We start from the raw sequence: 20,390 nt of genomic DNA on the forward strand, positions 1-20,390 counted from the left end.
GTTAAAAGATACTTCATGTGCAGAAACCTTCCCCGGGCAGCCTCCTCCAGCCCTTCCCTTTTGCTGCTGGAAGAGCTGGACCCTCTTTAGCTACATGGGCAGGTTCTTCAGCCCTTGAATCCTTTCCGAACTTCTGGAGGTATTTTTCAAGGTCTGGATAAGACATTGGGAATCCAGATCCAGGTTGTGTTCCCAGGTTTCTGCTGTGTCACACTGGGTGATTTTTTCCCTTTTACTTCCCTTGGTTTCTGTGATTTACACCCTGGAAATCGAGCTCTGTGGGACAGATTTCTTTCCTGGAGGAAGGACTATACAGGGTTTCACACTCTGGAGCCTAAGTTCAATCACAAGGTTCTTGATATTAATTAAGAAAGGCTTCAAAAGGGGAATAAATTAGACCAAATTGCACAGCTGATGCTTTTGTCATTTACCCAGGTGAAAGCCCTGACTACTGCCATGAGGCCAATGAAGGCAAATGTCTATAAAAGCAAAGCAGGGGGAGAAAAGCGATTCCCCTTTGGGGATGTGCTGTTGCTGACTTAGGAAAGGTGCTGTTTCAGAGCCTTATCTTTTACCACTGTGGAAATCAAGGTGTGGTTCTTCTGTTCTGAGGTGTAGGACACCCAAACTGGAATCACCCTCCATGGTCCCAGCGACTTAAGGTGAAACTCATCTCATCCTTGAAAATCTGTATGTGAAAGAAGCTTTTGTTGCTGCCCTCCTGCACCTCTCGAATCTTAGTGGTGGACTTGGCAGTGGTAACGGTTGGGCTTGATGATCTTAAAGGTCTTTTCTAACATAAATGATTCTATGATTCTATTTCAAGCCCCGTGAGCTCCAGATGTACCTGGGCGCCCGCATGAAGCATCCTGAGCTGCATCGACCACGCGCTGCCTCGTGTCACAGGGTTAATGGGAAGCTGCTCAGGTGGGTTCCGAAGGCACTTTCAGCAGTGCACCCAGCAGGGAAATACAACCACGTGTAAGTCACTCATCCTCCCTCCTCCCCGTGATTTGGGGGACTTTTTTGTCCCTCTCTGATCCCTGCCAGGGCTGAGTGATGCCTGTGGTAAAAATTAAAAGATAACTAGAACTTCTAAGGCATCAGGGCAGGATGTGTTCGTACCATGGATGCTTCTGGCCTCATTGCACTGCTTTTGATAAAGTCAAGGGGAGCTTAATGCTTTTTAAAGGTCCTCAGCTTTTATGGGCTATAAAGCATTGACCTTAAAGGGAGGTGCTGAGGGAAGTATATTAAAGAGAGCTCTATGTGGGGTGGTCAGAGTTGCAGTTTTCTCACGGCTGCTCTCAGAACTGCCTCTCTCTGAGCTCTCATTGAACTGACATGTTGATGCCCTCCCTAGAGAAGAGCTGTTTGAAGCTGCGGGATGCTGCAAAACTCACTCTCAGGAGGTCCAGGACAACCTTTCCTTGGACATTTGCTGATGGCAGCACCCAGAAGTCTTTATCCAGTTTGTTCCCAGCTGTTTGTCCCCACTGAGCATCAGGCACCGTGCTGCAGATTTCCTGGTTTCTGCTGAAAGCTGCACTCTGTGATCCCGGGACTTAGGAAAGGCAGAGACCCCATCTCTGCCCTGGGAATAACTGGTACCAGAGGACTCCAGAAGAAACCCTTTAGCAATGAGCAGTCAAGGGAGGAAACCCTCTTGTGGGGCCCCTGCTAATGGTGGGCCTGTGGCATTTCTATTAAATCATTCAATAATCATTAAGATCTGCATCACATTTCTCACCTCTGGAAAAGAGGAATGGTGCTATTCACCTGCATTGCCACATCCTGAGACTTCACAGTATTTGTGAGGTCCTGAGAAAACCCTGATTTAGGAAGCATTGGAGTATGTGGGAGAGAGAAATGGGGGATAAAGGGTCCCCATGGACCTGGGGGGTGTCACAGACATATTGCAAGTGGGTGCTGCCTGCAGCCCCCCGCATCAGCAGGACCCTTTGCAGGGTGCTGGGGGTGGGTGCAAGGGAGGGTCTCTGGAAAGCGAGGGGGTGCCCACCTTTAATTAAATGATTTAATTAAGGGCTGTCACTGCCTTTCGTTAATTGAGGGCTGAGCCTTACAGCAGGTGCTGCTCGGAGCCCTCCTGCAGGGTGGGTTTGCAAAGGCAGCTTTGCTCGGGGGGGTTGGTGCTTTGGGGGGGATGGGGTCCCTTTGCACACCTCCTTGCTCCTGGGCAACCCGGAGAGCAGGGGATGCCTCGTGGGTCCATGAGCTCGGGGTGGGAGGGGGTCCCCGCAGCATCACCCCACTGCCTGGGCTGGTTTTCCCCCTCTCCCTTTGCCGTGGTTAGTTAAATTTCCCCCGCCTCAGTTGATGTCACATCCTGTTCCCCAGCCAGCCCCTGCTCGCAGCCAGCCCTACCAATTCCTTTATTTTTTTAAATCCCTGTCCTCTCCCCATCACCCCCCTTTTCCAGGCAAACTTTTGGCGATAGCCGCGATTATCGCCTCGTGCTCCGCTGCATTTCTCCTCGCGAATGGTTTTCAATCAGGGGAGCCATTAAAAAAAAAAAAAAACAAATCATCATTCTAGCCGAGAGCCAGCGCCGAGAGCAGCGAACCGGGATCCCAATAAATATGCAAAGTGCAGGCTCTGCTGAGCCGATTCCTTGCGCTGCTTCCTGGGGGTGCTGAGAGCCGCCTGGAAAACCGGCCGGGCTTTGGGTTTCATTGCGTTTTGTTGCCTTTTTTTCCCCGTGTTTTTCCCGGTGGGAAGCAAGCCCCGCTGCCGGCGGGAGGCGGCTCGGGCTCGCCGGCGCTGATCTGTATGCGAGCTGCCTAGGACGGGGTGCGCGCCATGCAACCGGCAAGCAAGCTCCTGACCCTCTGCCTCCTCATCCTCATGGGCACCGAACTCACCCAAGTAGGTCTCTCTCGTGCTTTTCCCACCCTTCCCCCTTCCCTCCCTATTCTCCCCAACGCCATTTTCTATTAAACCTCGACAGCACAAAAGAAAACTGGGATGAGGACCAGCCCCCCCCCCCCCCCCCCCGCACCCCACTTTGCTCAGCCCCGGGCTGGATGGGGGAGCGGGATGGGGGGCTCAGGACACCGGACTCCAAACCGCGGGGAGAAGGAAGGGGCCGTCCCGGCGGGTGTTGGGGGTCCCTGGGGTGGAGGGTCCCCATCTGCTGCCCCGCTTGCAGGGAAAGTTGCAGCCCCCCCTCCCGCCACCGGTCTCGGCCGAGTTCGGGGCTGCCTGTCCCGGGTTCCCGCAGGGACCAGCCCTGAGTGCACGGTGATGGCCTCTCCTGCCCCCCTCCTCCACCCCAGCCCCTCGTGGGGGTCGCTTGACTGGGTTTGGGTGACATTTAAAAGTCCCTTGATGTTCCATTGGTGACAGGCTGGTGGGAGAAAGCAGCATCTTATTCACCTCCCTCTCCCCCCTCCGCCTTTTCTTTTTATTACTGGATTTGAATGCTTGTCTTTGCTGTCCCAGCCCCTGGACTGAGTAAGGAGTGAGGCTGAGGAGGGGGAAAGGTGTGACACAAAAGCTATCACTTGCAAGTGGAAATAGAAGTCTATTTGACTTCTTTAAGATCACTGGGGGGAGGTTGTCTTTGGTGGCTTTTTTTTTTCCCCCAGCCACTGAGGAAAGGAAGAAAAGTAATTGCAAGAGGATGCTCTAGATTGTGGGGTTAATTGTGATGCTGCCTGGAAGCAAGAAAGAAAGAAAAAGAAGCTATAAATAGGAGGGGAATGGAGGCTTCTTAGTGTAGGAGCAATTAGCAGCTGGGCTCTCATCCTGGATGCTTTGTGTAGATTATTTTTCCCTTTCTCCTACTGACAATGCTCTCCCCTGTCACTGCCCTAGTGCTGAAGTTTCAGAGGCTGAAGCCTTTTGGCTTTGCACCCTCAGAGTATTTCTGCCACCCCCGGGGAGAAATGGCTAAAAGTAAAAAGCTGCTTTAATTGCATGGAGAGAAGGGATGGGAAGGTTGTCATTGGAGGGGAGGGGGAAGCAAAGAAATCCAAGAGCTGTGTGGATGAGGAGGGGTGGGAAGGATCCAGAGCCGCAAGTGAGCGCGCAGGAGAAGCCCATTGTGTGCGGGAGGATGCGCGGGGCGTGCGCATGCGCCGCAATGGACAAAGCACCCGGTGGCCACCAGCATGGACCAGGAACCCCAAAAAGGGGCTCCTGGCACGGGCCACGGCAGCAGCGTGTGAGGCTGGCCCTTGTCCCCCAGCCCCACCAGCCTCCCCTCTGCTCAGCCCCGGGGTGCACCGAGGGCCTGGGGACGAGGGTAGTTGGTACCCACTCCCCAGGGGCTGCACGTCCCTTATCAGCTGCGATGGTCCCGTCGCTCTGCATTCGTGGGTTTTCCAAGGACACAGTTATCACCTCCTGTGCCAAGGATGCTGTGGTGCCTGGCTGCTACTTCCTTTGCTTGCTTGCTTTTGTTTTGTGGATGCAGCACTCCAACTTTCTGACCAACTTTAAATCAGGGTGGGTTTGAGCACTGCGGGTGGCTTCAGCGGTGACCTCCAACCTGCCCCAGGCAGTGGGAAGCCCCTGCTAAAGCCCTGCCTCTGCCGAGCTGCCTTTGCTGGGGCTGGTGGCTGGTTTGCAGTGTCCAATGGAGCTTTGCTGCCTGCAGGTAACTGGGTCCTGCCAGGCCCCATGCTGGCCATGCAGAGCTCTCTTTACCTGCTGACTCGCTTGGCACTGCAGAGCCCCTTCAGAGTTTGAGCATCTCATTCCTGTAAGCACAGCTGGCAGATGCTATCCCCAGATATGCCTTGCAGCCCAGGCACCGCCCAGCTCAGTGTCTTCACGTTTAATTCAGCATTGGATTCACATCTCTATCACATGTGAGAAGTGTCTCCCATCCCCTACAGAGATCCCATGCCAGGGGAGGAGGGAGCGAGGTTCAGGGGAGGGAGATTGCTGGTTTAGGCAGCTTTCCCTGATGATGCAGAAGCTACTGCCACCCCTTCCTCTTCCTCCCTGCAGTGACACTGGCAGGCCAGCACATGAGGCAGAAATGGGGAGAGGGATGGCTGTTAAATGGGGCTGGAGGGGGGGGAGCACGTGGCTCTCCTTCCAGCTGGGTGCTGGGAAAGCTCTTCACATGGGGGGAAGGGAGTTGTCTCCAAGGTATTGGTGCTGCAGCATCCTCTGATGGTCCCCTGGGCAGGAGGAAGGATGCTCACACCCTGCTGGGAGCGCATGGGGGATGCACAGGCTGCACCATGGTGTTGGGGGGGTTTCGAGACCTGGATGTGGTTTTGGCTGTGTGAAACAAGGGGAGAGCTGCCCCTACACCCCCTTCCCACCCCATCCCAGGCCCTTGCAGAAGCTCCTGCGTGCCTCTCGATCCCCTGCCAAAGATCTCCTAACTTGTTCTGCACCTTGCCTTGGCTCCCCACAGGTCATAACCCAAAATGAGGTATTGAGGCTGGGTTGAGTGGCTGGTTTTGGGGTGCAGTGGCTGGGTGCGGGGGCTAGGATGGAGGTGCAGCACCCTTGCTCTGGCTCTGCATGCGGTGCTGGGCAGAGTGTGGGGCTTTCTCTCCTTGTTGTTTTCTCAGTGAGACCAAGGGCAGGTCCTGTGGTGGCCGTGGAGGATCAGAGCCAACTGATGCTCTCTAAGGATGCGCTTGTCACATGCAGAAGGATAGAGCTGCCAGAGGGTTTGGGCTGCTGTAGCAAAGCCAGAGTATGGGCAGAGGGGACCCAGGATGCCATTGCTTGTCTGTCTGTCCAGCCTGTCCTTCTGTCATGCCCTGTGCTTGCTGCTGAGCTGTTACTGGTGAAAACCTCTTCGTGTTCCTCAAAGTTTTGTGGCGCTGACATCCACTTACCCGGTGATCACTGCAACCACGCAGGAAGCAGTGGTTGCAGCAGGAGTTAGTGCACATGTAGGGCTTCTGCAAGGAGAAAAACAAGCCAATTCTGCCATTGATTTTCCTGAAAGCACATCAGGTCCCTTTGGGGCTGTTTTCATGGGAAGGATGAGAACTGCCAGGGACACGCTGCCCTTCCCAAAGCTGCCCCTGTCCTGCTGTGCTGGCTCACTTCCACCCATGGGCATTGCCCAGTGCCCAGTTTGGTGCCCAGGCTCTTCCCTCCCCTCTCAGGGAAGCACATGGGAAGGGGCAGGATTAAGCTGGAAATCTGCAGCCGGTAACAGGAGGCAGCTGCCTCATCTCATAAACCAATTTGTGTCTCATTTCACTAACTTCAGCTTTAACCAATAAAAAAGAAAGGTAATTTCCAGCCCTGGGTTGTATTTATTACTCCAGTTACCCGTCCTCGTAATCAGTATTAGCATCACTACGTAAAGTAATACAAAACTAATTACTATCTGAGGGAGTTAGACAAAGGCTGTAGACTGTGTTGAGAGTGGAAGGAGATAATTCTCCAGTTACGAGTGTTGGCTTTGCTCTGCTGTGATGAAGCTATGAACAAAAGGGGACTAGGCAGGGACAGGGACACCCGAGGAGTGTCCCTCTGGGGTTTGTTGCCTGTAGGTACCTTGGCCAGGCTCTTTGGGAGATGCAGATGGGCGGGGGATACCTGAGAGGTTGAGTCAGTCCCCCAAAAGGGGAAATGCACTTGGGAAAACTGAGGCACAGAGTCTGAGCCATGTCTGAGCACCAGCAAATCCTGACTGTGGGGGAAGAGCACCTAAAAATCCTAGTTCTGCTGCTTTTGTGGACTCTAGCTATTGATTGTGACTGCCCTCCCGGAGCTGAGCCCAGGAGCCCGGCTCCCAGCCTCTGGATTGGTTTGTCCTGGGTTTTGGCCCTGGGAAGGGTTCTCCCTGTTCAGGACTCAGGTCCTGGCTCCCATCTGGGAAGCAGCGTTCAAACCTATCTGAAATACAGAAGGTCTCCTGGGGAGGTAACAGTGGGGCAGTAGCACAGCCATGTGCCGGGATCCCTGCTCTGTTTCCCAAGCAATGTGCAGAACAGGATTTCAGTGTAAAGGCACTTTGTGACTGGAGGCAGGCAACTGGCCCAGGGGAGTACACCCAAAACATCATCATCCCTAAGCAAAACATCTGAGTGACAGGAAACCTGTGCTGGCTGTAATGGGCTCTGCTCCAGCCCAGAGGCTCTGACACTGTTGCCACTCGCTGTTAGATCCCAGGTTTAATATCAGGAGCAGCTTTAGCTAAACACAGGTTTAGCAAAGGGAAGACCTGCAAAGGGGTTATTGTGTTCCAGTGTAACACAAAGAGCAGGTTCTTTCTGCTCACCATGCAGATAACTATAAAGGAAAGCTTGCACAGGGTTTGCTGGAAAAGGAGTGGTTCCAGTGTCCGTAGCTGGGCTTAACTCTCTGGAGCACATTGGGCTGCCTGATCCCAAAAAGTGCGGCACCAGGAACAGGCAGTTTCACACCATGTCCCAACAGGAGCTGGCAGTGACTGCAGTATCATGGTCACTGTTCCCAAAGCACTTTGGGGTCTTTTATTGCCATTTTGTTTCCTTCCTTCGTTTTCCCTTGTCTGTCCATCCACACTCTCCCTGTGCCAGGAGAGGGGTTTGCTCTGAGCTGGGACAGTGCTGAGGTGATGCTGTCCAGCTCCAGGACTGAGGGTGTGTGAGCGATGACAGCACTGATAGTGACAGGGAAAAAAACAAGGACTTTTGGAAGTCAGACCCAAACTCAAGGAAATCTGTTGTCATTCATTGCTGTGGCTGTTGTGACCTGCTGGGAGACAGATGCCCCATGGCAAATACAACAGCAGATGGCGCCACGCTCCAAAGGTGATGGGGTACAAAGTGTATGTTCCTTCGTGAGGATGAGGTTGCCCACGCTGCCTGCCAGGGTGGGTGCCTTTTGTGCCCACTGCTGTTCCCAGCCCTCCTGCTTCCCATGGGCTGGTGGGGAGGGATTTGGGGTCCTTCCACCCTGCAGCTCCCCTGCCTCATGCAGCCTGTGCTCCTTTGCAACAGGGACTCTGGCAGCGCGGCATCAGTAAGGACTTCAGGTGGGATGTGAAGAGTCAGTGGAGGCACAGTCCTCCAGAGGCTGTTTCAGAGCCCCTCCGTCAGATACAGGAGGGATCTTTGGAGACAAGTCACTTAGTCCAAGTGTCTAAGGAGGATCCCTGAAGTTACACAGCAGGGTCCTTCCGGACAGAACAGACCTTTCCCACAGCATCTCTTGGGTCTTCAGTGTGGAGAGGATACAAAAAGAGCTGGAGTATGGGCTGTGCCCGCAGCACAGAGCAGTCCTAGGGCAGGACTGTGTGCCCTGCTGCATGACGGAGCTCTGTGCTCCTGGGACAGGAGCTGTCAGCCCTGGGAAGGTGCCTCCATTGGTTCCTCAGCTGGACACATCTCCCTCACTGGAGATGGGTGTCAGCTGAGATGCCTCCAGCATTTACTGAGCAGGTTGGAGCAGCAGCAGGAGTTGAGGCTGTTAAAATACGGGTCTATGTGTTTCAAAGCAGCCCCCTTCCTCTCACAGTGCAGTCAACAGGAGTCCTCTCACTGGGGTCCACAGATCCCATCCCCACAAAAGCTTGGGAGCAACAGGAACTTCAGCACCTCTTCTCTGAACCAGCCAGGAGAGGGAGACAATGACCGGCGTGTCCTGCGCACACACACGGAGGAATTGGCCCTATTTGCAAGCCCTGACCCTTGCGGGGCTCCTTTAGGCAGCCAGCCACGTTTGGCAACATCACCTCCCAGCAGCGGAATTTTCCGCTATAAGCAGCTATTGTGGAAGAGCTGGTTCTGTGCTTTGTCTATCATTGCTCCTCTTTCTCTGCTCACAATACATGCACAGGGGAGGATCTTTTGTCCCTCGCAGTCCATCCTTTGCTGGGGTTCACTCTCTGCTTGCAGCAGGGGAGCTCCTGCTCGTGTGGGGAGGGCAGCTGCAGGGACCGTATCAGGACAAGAAAAACTCGGTGACAACATGAGAGGGGTTTAAAGCAACATCTTGTGCAAAAAACCCCAAAGTGACCCCCAAATCAGAGCTCAACGGGTTCAGCAGAGCTGGTGCCAAAGAGATTTGTGCAGACATTACAGTAGCAAGTTGCTCTTTAAAGGTCAGGTCCTGCTTTGCTCTGGAAGGCCCGTCAGTGGATGCTATCAGGTCAAAAAGAGTCACCTGAGTCTCCTCCCTCTTGATTTCAGGAGCCTTTCTTCTGATTTGCTCAAGATGAGTAAAGGCAATGTCAGGTCTCCTGCATGGAGTTCATGTCCTTACTGTATTTTGCTGGCTGTGTTTGTTTTGTTGCCAGGCTGGGCTTCTGAAACCAGGGAAGTCACTCAGGTAGGGAAGAGATGTCCATGTCTGCACATCACCTACTGCAGACTCTGAGATGACCAAGGTAATTTGCCTTTTCCTGCTTGATGCCCATGCCCTGGCAGGGACCTGTGGCTGCTGCTCCTCTCTCTGTGCCTTGCTGTCCCCGCCTGAAGAAGCTTTAATCATGGCAAAGCACTTGAAGGGCATAAGCATGAAATTACCTGTGTGCACTGGTAGGAGATTAGTCTTTCTTTAATCCAGGTGGAACCCAGAGCAAGGCAAGGAGTGCTTCTTACCCCACTGAATACCATTTTAAATAGTAAAGTATTTGTAAGTCTAATTTCCTTTGTATGTGTTTGGAGTAGACAAATAGGAGGGATAAACTTTACTTACAAACTCAATTTCAGAATTAACATTAAGGTGATTTAAGTGCAGCACTCGAGTGTGGTGTGAAATCAGATCAGCAATCAGGGTCTCGAGTGCGACAGTGCTGAGCGCAGCACAAGCACCTGTGAGAGCAGAAGGGGCTGAATGGGAACAGAATGGGGAGCTGGGATTTATTCTCATGGATAGAAGCCACCTGAGGCTTTTCCCTGATGAACCTGGTCCTCAGCCACAGCCCGAAACTCCTCCTTGGTGCTCACCTCCTCGGGCATGACCTGCCAGCAGTTTTGCTATGGAAAGAATGCTTGATTCGTGGGCTGGGTGAAGCTGGAAATAGTTTATATCTGCTTTGGGAGCCCTAAGCAGGGCAGTGTCTGATTAAGGGGGCAGGCGTGTTCTCTTATTGATCTGACCTGGTGCTAGTGCTCGTACTCCACCTCATCTCTTTCTCTCCACCTGGTGGATTTGCTCACTGCACTTTCATTTCATGCTCTGCAGCATCTCTTCAGTGCTCTGCAGGAACAGCCTCACTCGGCTCCCGCTAGTCCTCACTGTCTCTGCCCAGAGCAGCAGTGCTGGGTGCTGCGATGTCCCACACCAAGGGCTGCTCCCCAGCCAGCGACAAGGCAGCTCAGAAGTGATGGCATTTCAGGGCACAGCTCCCTGCTTCCCTGCAGGGACGTGCTCCGCACACTGGCCTGGGTGCTCTATGGCAAGGAAGCATCGGTGGGTCGAGGATTGGGCACCCCCTCAGCTGACACCCAGCCAGCTCCTGAGGAGGGGACAGTGGGACCTACAGCCCTGAGGAGCTGTGCCGTTAGAAGAGCAGCTCTGGAGGTAGAAGGTTTGGAGCTGGGCTGATCAGACTGCAGTGGGAATGTGGTGGCTCCCATGGGCCAGCCAGGCTGGAGCTGGTGCACAGGGTGTCCTGGAGCAGAGCCGTGGTGGTTGCTCCAACAGGCTGCGGCTGGTGCTGTACCAGTGGAGTGGGGGGTGTCACTTCCATCCTCTGGAGAGGGCCAGGGGATTGATTTCATCATTGGCTCTGCAAAAGGTGTTTAAAGGCTCACTTAGGGAAGGTTGTGCACGGAACTGCACACCAGTTGGTCAGAGACTTTGGTTCTGAAGTCCCCAGGATATTTCTGCAAATGCCTTCAGGAAATCTGGGTGATGTTCACTCCAGCTCACTGCAGGCTATATCCCAGGCCTGTACAGATATGCTGTATACACTGTTTGCAGCGTAAGAGCCTGCAGTGGGGTTCCTTGGCAGAGTTTGCCCCACAGCCACACCAGCCAGAGAATCACAGGTTGGTTTGGGTTGGGAGGGACTGTAAAGCTCATCCAGTTCCAACCCCCCGCCATGGACAGGAACACCTTCCACTGGACCAGGTTGCTCCGTGTTCCTCTTGTGTTGTGGGCCACAAAGCCAAGCATCTTCTTCCAGCTCTGGGGTGGGATGTCCTGGCACTCTGGCACTGCCCCAGCTCTCCTATCCGTGCACCTCTGCCTGCTGGGAATGGGGCAGGAGTGGGCAGGGGATTTTGATTCAGCTCAAGCTTGTTGGACTCTGTGTGCTGACGGAGGGCTGTGTTTGCAGACCGTGGTGAGGGGACAAGCAGGGATGTGGGGGATGCTCCGACGGCCCGGGGGGGCCGCCTGGGTCCCACACCTCGCGGCGTTGTGCGGGACCGGTGCAGCCCCTGCGTGCGCCCCAGCAGAGAGTGCTGCTCCCTCTGCCCTCACTGGCAGCACCTCCCATTCGTCCCGTGGAGAAGATGCGTCTCCGGTACAGGCGCTACTTCGCTGCGGCCGGTGAGACCGGTCCCGGTCCCGCACCGCTCTCGGAAGCCAGCAGAGGGCGCCGCAGGGCCGCGCCGCAGCAGGGCCACGCCGCAGCGGAGGAGCCGCCTCCGCCCCGCCCGCGCCCTTCTCCCGCTCCCAAATCGCCGCTGCCGCCTCCCGAGTCTCCGCTCTCCCCAAACCTTCCCCCCAACACACCTCCTCAAGTCTTTTCCCCAATCCCCCCCTTCGCAAATCTTTTCCCCTCTCCCCAAATCCTCCTCTCCCCTCCCCAAACCTTTCTGTTTCTCCTCAAATATCTTCCTCTCTCTCCAATTCCTTCCCCTCTCCCCAACTCTTTTCTCGCCTCCGTCCCCCCGCCTCCCCTTCCCCAAATCTCGCTCCCTCCCCACAAGAAAATTCTTTCCCTCCCCAAATCTCTCCTCCCGCCCTCCGCTCCCCAAATTCCTTCTTCTGTGCCCCCCCGCCCATCCGCAGTCGCTCCGGCTGCCTGGGCGCTCCGCGGCGCTCACGCCCCCCCGCCGCTCCTCCCTCTCTCCCGGTCCCCTCCCATCCCCGTCCCGCCTCCTGCAGCCGCTCGCTCCGCTCCGGCTGGGGCGCGCCCGGTGGCGGCGGGCGCAGGGAGGCGGCACCGGCAGAAGCACCGATAGAAGCAGCGGTAGAGGCACCGGCAGCACCATCGCCAGCGCCGGGCAGCGCCGCGGCGGGGCGGCGGCGGACGATGGGCCGGCGGCGATCGGCGGCGGTGGCCGGGCGAGTGGTGCAGCCCGTCCCCAGCGGCATGAAGCCCGGCGCCGGTGCAGAATGAAGGGTGCCTGGCGCCCCCCCCCGCAGACATGTCTGTGCCTTTACTCAAGATTGGAGTCGTCCTCAGCACCATGGCCATGATCACCAACTGGATGTCGCAGACGCTGCCCTCCCTCGTGGGGCTCAACACCACCAAACTCACGGCGGCCACGGGCGGCACCTTGGACCGCAGCACGGGAGTAAGTGCGGGGCGCGGCGGGGGGGCTGCCCGGAGCATCCCTGCCTCCCGGAGCACCTGCTTCCCGGAGCGGCTGCGCCCCGCCGCCCTGTCCCTCCTCGGGATGAAATCCCTCCTTGCCCCGGTGCCCCCCCGTACCCCTGGGATCTCTAAGCCGCCCCCCACCAGACCCTACAGGACCCTCCCTCGGCTGCAGAGAGCAGTGTCCCGGGGAGAGGCAGCGCCCCTCGGCGTGGTGGGGCGGCTGGGGTGGCAGGAAGGGGAGCTCTTCTGCTTCAGCTCCTGCTCGGGTTTAGCATCCCTAGCCCGGGGCTGGGGGCGATCCGGAGCCTTCAGCCAAAGGGTTGCGAAGTTTCCCTCGTGGCCGCTTTGCAGCCGCCGGGGACAGCGGGTGCGGGTCCGGGTGCGGGACCCCGGGGTCTCCTCCGCGTCCCTGCCTGTCACCGGAGCCGGTCATGGGGTGGGAAAGGCAGCGGCGGACTTTCGGTGTGTTCCGGTCGTGCCGTATGTTCCCTGTTCCTGTGTTGCTGGAGCGCTGGTGCCATGCCTGGTCTTGGCACTTTGGGAATGGATGAGAAAACAATCCTTGTGTCTTCCCTTAGCAGGGAAAAATGGGCACCTTTCGCCTCCAGGCTGCATGCTTGTGCCTCCTGAAAGAGCAGAGCAATTACAGCTCTGCTGTGTCAAGTGTTTCAGGTAGTGGTTCTGCTGGTTGTGAATGAAGCTGGGGTTTGGATTTTTTCCATGTTACCAGGGATTATGAGACCCATTTATCATGTTTTTTCCTTCGTGTTTGTTATAGCTGGGGAACCAAATTGTCTCTCTGCCTCACTGTCCCTCTTAGTGCACATCTGACAACATGGGTGTTTCATCACGATATGGTCTTTAAGGTCCCTTCCAACCCTGACCATTGTATGATTTGCAAGGTGATTTGTAATATATTGAAACAGTAGAAAGAGCATTTGCCTCCTGGTTGGCAACACGGCGGTACCCCCAAAGTGATTGGAGCTTTAATTGTGGTTAAAGAATGTGTTTTGCCAAGTGCTGTGAGACCAAAGGAAAACAAAGAGCAGCACAGGGTGCATGAGGGGAGTTGGGGAGCGTGTTCAGGGCTGGGGTCCCCGACTGCAGCATGTCCTGACCCGCAGAGCATTCTCGAGGACATGGTTGTCTGGTGACCGTCCCCTTTCCAGGAGGGCTTGGTAGAGGAGGGGGAAACGTAACTCCCGGTGTCCCTTTACTCTGGAGAGCTGATTTTCCTGCTGCCGGATCTGGGAGAGCTCTGCAGCAGCACATTGATCCCTGCTCAGCCCTCAGCCCGGACACTGTATCCTCACTGGTAGCGCAGGCACATTCTTCCCGTGGCGTCAAGGAGAAGTCAAGTGCTTTGTACGAGCAAACAGGCAGCGGTTCTCCATCCCAATGCACTCGGTGCCCTTCAGCATGCTACAGCCCTTGCTGCCTAATGGTTTCCATCATGCCCATGCTTCCCCCCTTGCATTGCCTCCTTGCTCCAGCTCTTGCTCTCCTTTTATTTGTCCCCGATCCATATTTTTGCATTACAAGTGAATTTTGCCTGCTGGGCCCTCAGAGGAGCCTCCCTCTGCATCCAGCACAGCTCCAGGATCAGCCACATTCCCTCTGCTTCCTCCACTCAGGCCCCCTTCACCTCCTGCACCCCTACCAGGCCCCCCGCCATTAACTTCACCATCTTTCCCTGTGTCCATTAGGTGCTGCCTACCAACCCAGAGGAAAGCTGGCAGGTCTACAGCTCTGCCCAGGATAGCGAGGGACGTTGTATATGCACAGTGGTGGCACCTCAACAGACGATGTGCTCACGCGATGCCAGGACAAAGCAGCTGAGACAACTATTAGAAAAGGTAATGGTTGAGTCCTTCTGGGAAAGGTGGATGGTTTGGTGTGATGCTGGGCGTAAAAACCCAACTGGGCTGGGCTGAGCCTTGGTTTCCAGGGAAGATGGAGCCCTGGATCCCACGCCATGTGTGAAGCGGGGAATAATCAGCTGCAGTTGGGAGGATGAAACTCTAAGTATTTCTGAGGCACAGAGGAAAAGGGGCCATGGCCTAAAGCCAGGTTAAAACTGCTGAGATCAAAGCCACAGTATTGAACTGTATCACTCAAAAAAAGCTGTTATTTACCTGTTTTCCCCCATTACATTAACACCAGCAGTTTCAGAGCCCGAGCTTCAACAGGATGACAGAAGCTCGACTTAAAACCCCAAAGCCCGTGCGTTCCTGGCCAAGCTGATATTAAAAAGGTCGAATAAAACAGTACAAGCTGTCGACATCAAATAGCACAGAAATGACAGTTAGTGGGGTTCTTCCTAATGTTGACATCCACTTGATTAGTTTTTAATAGTCTGCTGTCCAGAGAGATCAAAGAATCTCATTAGGGAAACATTCCCGATAACAAGAAATTTTCCAGATAATGGATTTCGTTGCAGAAATGCTGTTTCATGTGAAATGCTCTTCTCTTTAAAATCTAAGTGGCCTCCTGTGCTGGATATTTAATCATCCCTCGTGCCCTAATGCTATGTTTGCATGTGCTGTGCATGACAAAGTAATTTTTATCCTGCTGCTTTTGGGAAGTTGCCGTATTAGTCACTCAAAACCATATTAAACCTACATTTAACTGATTTTCCTGCGTGATGAGGACAATAGAGGGAGGCAGGAAACATTTAGCCCTAAATGACTTCTTTGGTATGTCAGAGGCTTCTAAAAATAATACCACTCCCAGCTTTTCTTTCTCTAAGCAACAGCAGCAATCGGTCCAGCAGCACATTTAAGAGGCAGCGAGTGTTGTATTAGCAGCTGACACGGGCATCTGAGAGCCTTTGCATTCCCAGAACCACTCATATGCATTAAACAAGCAGGATTTGACCCAATGCCCTCAGCAAATGGGTCTATGAGACCTGGGATAACATCAGCTCCTGTGTGGAGGGCGTAAGTGCTCCGGGATTTTTCCCTTCTGCAGCTCTCTGGCTGCCAATGAATAAAGTGAGGGAGGAGCAGTATATTTCAAGGCATGTGTTCTGGGGGTATGGTACCTGCCTGCTAATCTGTCTGCATCTCACTCCTACGCTAACCTATATGAAAATCCCAAAATAAAGACTAGGCTCTTAGTGCCAGACATCTGATCTTGATGGAGGCTGAAATGATAATCCCTGTAGGAAAATGCAACTGCAGAGAAGAGCTTCCAGCATCCCGGGAAGGATTTCAGACCTGAAAACTCCTTCCCTCATCTGACATCTTAACTCTAGCTTTGGGGTGGGAAAACGCACATCTCCTGATTTCTGTCTGCCAGCAGAGGAAGCAGCATAATGTGTCAGAGAGGTAACTGGGTTTGGATTTCCAAAGGAGAGACCTGGCAGTTACCTGTGGAAATAACAAGGCGTTGTATGTGTCTGTGTGTGTACCCGTGCGTACGCAGACCAATTACAGCATCTTCAGTGCAGATCTCTGCACAGAAGCTTCAGCCGCTGAATGTACTTTGAGGATCAGAGCTGCCAAGACCCCATCTACCCTCAACTCTTGGCATGGGCATATGCATAGAACCTGCAGCTCCTGCTGCTTGCAAGTGAATCCTGGGCACCCCGTTGGGTTAAAGAGCAGGCGTTGAGTGAGGTGAGGTGAGCCAGGTCCACTCACCACCATACAACCTGCCAGCCTGTGTTCTGACACCGAGGAGCCTGAGCTCATCTTTGGCTGCAGTACACGGAGTCCTTCCAGCCTGGCATGTGTCAGGTGCTGAGTCCAGATCCTGGACTGCATCCAAACCAAGACATCACCCAAATCCTGTTCATAAACAGATTATGTTTTACCTTCAAACAGATTTTTAGATAATTTTTGGGCCCTGTTATCTGGGAGGACTTCCTCCTCCGATGGTTAAACTGTTTCTGGTTTCCTGCCAATTCTTGATCTTTGCCAGCACTGATTTCCGGATTAAACAGTTCTTTTTGTTCCTTTGATATTCACTCTGAGGTGTTTATAGGGAGGACAACAGCATCTCTTCTCAGCCTTGCCTTTGCTTTCTACAGAGCTTGTAAGATGAACTTCCCATGTCCTGGTCCATCGGCTGAGCCCATCTCTCTGCTAATCCTTCATGTAGACCATGAAAAATCTCCCTCAAGATGCCTCATGCTACTGCTCCACCAGTTTGTCCAGCTACTCAAAGCTAAAGATTCGTTCTAATTCAAACCCCAAAGATGGGCTTAGAACAGCCCTTTCTGAGCTGGCATGAAAGGCTGATCCACAGGGAAGCTTGAGCAGAGTTTAAACCATGGCTTTGACAAGATAAACCTCACTAGGATCATCAGGCCAGTATTGACCCTCTGTTACACTGGTTTAATTCTGAAACAACTCAGTGCCAAACAAGATGAGCAGAACAGCACTGGAAGTTTCATTTGTATTGGTTTTCTGTTTCAAATGCTAAAATTAACTCTTTTCCCCAAGACAATCACAGGTATCTCTTTCACATTAGCCTGATGGAAAATGAGGTTTCATTTGAGCGTGTGTGCTCCACCAATGGAGGCAAAAAGCATTTTAGCTGATGTTTGAGGATAGCAGTTAATGGCTGAAGCTGAGGGAATCTGAGAGCCCATATCCTTGGGTCTCAGCTCATTAGAGCACTTTGTACGTATGTTTAAGCTCTGAACAGTCTCGCTGAAATCTAATCATGTGCCAAAGTACTTTGCTGGATCAAGGGGGGAATGTGCTAATGAAAGAAAATGAGTAGATCTTCAGCTGATGAAGTACATGTTACTGTCGGGGATCAGGAATGGCGGAGATTGACTCAGTGTAAGTAAGTCTGGCCAGGATCTTGCCTGGTTGAAAATAATATGGGCAACAAAGAGTGAGAGTCTGGGCTTGGAAAACATACCCGAAATAGCACAGCAGCCTATTTTAGGTGTCTCTGTTTGGAGACATGTGAGGATGCTGTTTTCCTCTGCCGTCAGGGGAGAGGCTGACTCCTCCAGAGGTGATTCAGAGCAGAAACCTGAGTGAGATACTCTGATTCATTTCCCAGTGGAGTCTGTCTCTGCCTCCCCACCATCCATGAGGCAGTAGAAGGAGCCCGCTCCATAGCCTGGCTTAGCCCCTGTGGGGTTAGAAACCAGAAACCCTCTTTGCTGCTTACTTGCAGTTTGCCCTTTAATTGGGATTAGGCATTAGTGGAATAAATGAGATCAATTTTGTATGATCCCTGCGAGTCATTCCTATTCCAACCCATTGGAACAGTTCTGCTATGTAGATACAGCTCGACTAACAGCAGGATAGGCTGGATTACCAGAATACAAATATCTACAGACAAGTCATGCTTGTCTAAAGCTTCCCTTCTGCTGCCCCAGGGTGGAGAGAGGTCTTCAAACTCCTCCTCATCCAGCCCAGGTAACTCAGCAACCAACCATGTCTGCTGAGAGCTCATGTAGCCCGGGGGGGCACATGGGCTCAGGCTGAGCTCAGGTTTGCTCTTTTCCTCTTCAAACCAATAGGGTCTTGTTCTTCTCTTCCCTGCTCCTCAAACCTCCCTGAGCAGGTCCTTGGTGGTAGGCAGGATGGGTGCTGGTTCATCTCTGAGTAATGTGTTGGGACTTAGAGGCTGAAAATAGCTTCACCTTTGCTGAGGAAGACTGTTAGAGCCCTGGAGCAGTTGTTCAAAATGTTTCTTCACTGTTGGCCTTTGAAATAGGGGTTGTCCATACATTTTTAATAGCTCCCTGTAATAGTTTGCTTGTCGTTGTGCATGAGCAATGGGCGTTTTGATCGCTTCAGAGATGCAGACACCAAAGTTGGCATTTGACCTGTGCTGGTTTCAGCAAGTAGCCTCCGAGACCTGGCTGCGTGCGTGTGTCCTGCCGTCCCCTTGCTCTGTCACTTGAGGTAAGTCACAGCAGCCCAGTGGGATTTGCTGGAGGAAATACTGCACTTGCACCATTCTTTCCCCATCCCAGCCTGCCTGTGCTTGGCTTTGGCGAGGCTGGAGACGAGAGCGGATGTGACAGCAAGGGCTTTGGGAAGTGTCCCGGAGCGGATCTGCAGGAGTGGTGCTGGCTCATGTTTGGGCTTTGCTCAGACCCTCACAGATGAAGAGAATCGAAGGGTGCCTTTAATGTGGGGCCCTGATGCAGCCGCACACTGGGGTGCCTGATTCATTTCGAACAGACGTCATCCCTACGGATGCCAGCAGTCATGTTCCTGTGGGTAATGTGACAGCGGCACCAGTCGTGGGTTGAGCCCCGTGATGTACAAACCATGGTACAAACACAACCATCCCTGACGTAAAGACCTTAAATTACACCACTGTTTAATGCTAAAAGGTGCTCGGGTGCCTGCCTATGTCAGAGCTGCTTTTACCCTCTCTTAGGCCAAAAAGTGAGAGAAGGGAATATCTTAATAAATGAGATGGCAGCCAGCCTCCAGAATCAGGTCAGCCCAGCTATGGTTTCCTTCCCCTCCTTACACCTTCAGCTCTTTTTCTCACGATAAGCCCAGCCAACCTTCTTGCATCATTCCTTCAGCAGGGCCAGATGGGCGCCGCAGGGATGCGGCATCGCTCGGCTAGGAAAGATGCCGACATGGCACAGCCACCTGGGTGGGCAGGCTCCAGCGGGGCCACCCCGAGCAGGAGCTCCTGCGGTGCTTCCGAGCTCTGGGATGCCCTCACCTGCAGCTGGATTTGTTTGGCAGATGCTGTGTATATAAGCAGTAGTGCTGTTTGGCTAATGAAGTGTTACTAGCTGGGAGTAAAGTTTGCACTTAGGCAATCAGTGTCACTTACGTACATGAAGAAATGGTAATGTGCACCTCAGCAGAAGTATTTCTTATAGTCAGATGTGCTTCTGCTCAACTGAGAGCCTCTCCTCATGTGATGGTGAGGCCATCGTGAGGGGTGAGTTCTAGCACTGACTATAACCTATGTTTGCATGTGTGATTGTTATTCTCTGAAGTATGGCAGGATAGACATTTATGAACCCAATTTGCTCTGTTTTAGAGCATGGGGTCATAATCCTATGAGGTGCTATTGATTGACTAGTAAATAATGCAGAGGTGCATTACCATTTAGTTTGTTGACTGTGTAGGAAAAGGATTCAGCGTTGGGATGTGAGTGGGGCTGCCTCGCTGCTGGGGAAGCACCTTCTAACTGAGTCCCTTCTCGTTTGGCAGGTGCAAAACATGTCCCAGTCGATAGAGGTGTTGGACAGGCGGACTCAAAGAGACCTACAGTACGTGGAGAAGATGGAAAACCAGATGAGGGGACTGGAATCAAAATTTAAGCAAGTGGAAGAAAGCCACAAGCAGCACCTGGCAAGGCAGTTTAAGGTATGTCTGCTTTCCAAACTGCTACCCAAGCTGTGGCCAGGGATTTAGTGGGTGCACACAGGACTGTGGCCCTGGTCCCCATCAGCTCATGTGGCTGTTGGTCTGGTTGTACACAGTGCTGGCCATCATCCACCCATCCGGCTCCCCCCCATCCAAAGCACAGCCAGATCCAGGCTGCGGCATCACATCCTCCATCATCTGCAATACGTTTCTCTATGGGGTGAAAGCCTACATTTGTGCATTTCCAGACCTACAAACGACCTCGGTGCCCAAACAGCAGTGTAGGATCTCCCTGCAGCAGGGGTCTGCAGGGAGACCCTGGGGTGATGGAGGTCAGAGTGAGGTGGGTTCCCCTTCATGGCCTGGGAGGCCATGCCTACACCATGCCCAGGACCCATTTCTTGGGAAGAGCCAGGACCTGGGGCTCCATTTCCATTTCTGGCAAACCAGAACGGGCTGTCACCAAATCACCTCCCTCCAACGGGTGGTCGTAGCAGTGGGACAATTGATCTAAATATCAACCTCCCCAAAAGCAAACCCAAAGTACCACTGTTGCAGCTGTCCTCAGGGCAAACTGTGCATTTGAAGGATGTGCAAACATCCAAGTTTGAAGTAATGATGGGGGCAGCAGAGCCAGCACCTTC

General features: G+C 53.5%; 1 protein-coding gene across 3 annotated transcripts in view; it reads left to right on the forward strand.

The window, feature by feature from the left end:
- Window positions 1-1,331: 1,331 nt before the first annotated feature.
- Window positions 1,332-20,390, forward strand: part of OLFM1 (olfactomedin 1) — a 31,248-nt gene continuing 12,189 nt past the window's right edge. The window contains exons 1-3 of one of the 3 annotated variants that reach the window (XM_030506841.2): window positions 1,332-2,886; window positions 14,137-14,286; window positions 19,591-19,746. In XM_030506841.2, the coding sequence (XP_030362701.1) occupies window positions 2,821-2,886; window positions 14,137-14,286; window positions 19,591-19,746 (372 nt within the window). In that variant the 5' untranslated portion in view covers window positions 1,332-2,820. Of the gene's footprint in view, window positions 2,887-11,549; window positions 12,408-14,136; window positions 14,287-19,590; window positions 19,747-20,390 lie in introns of those variants that run through there. The other 2 variants (XM_030506840.2, XM_030506838.1) reach the window with 2 other exon arrangements.

Source organism: Strigops habroptila, chromosome 15, assembly GCF_004027225.2.
Source record: "Strigops habroptila isolate Jane chromosome 15, bStrHab1.2.pri, whole genome shotgun sequence".
Taxonomy (NCBI): Eukaryota; Metazoa; Chordata; class Aves; order Psittaciformes; family Psittacidae; genus Strigops; species Strigops habroptila.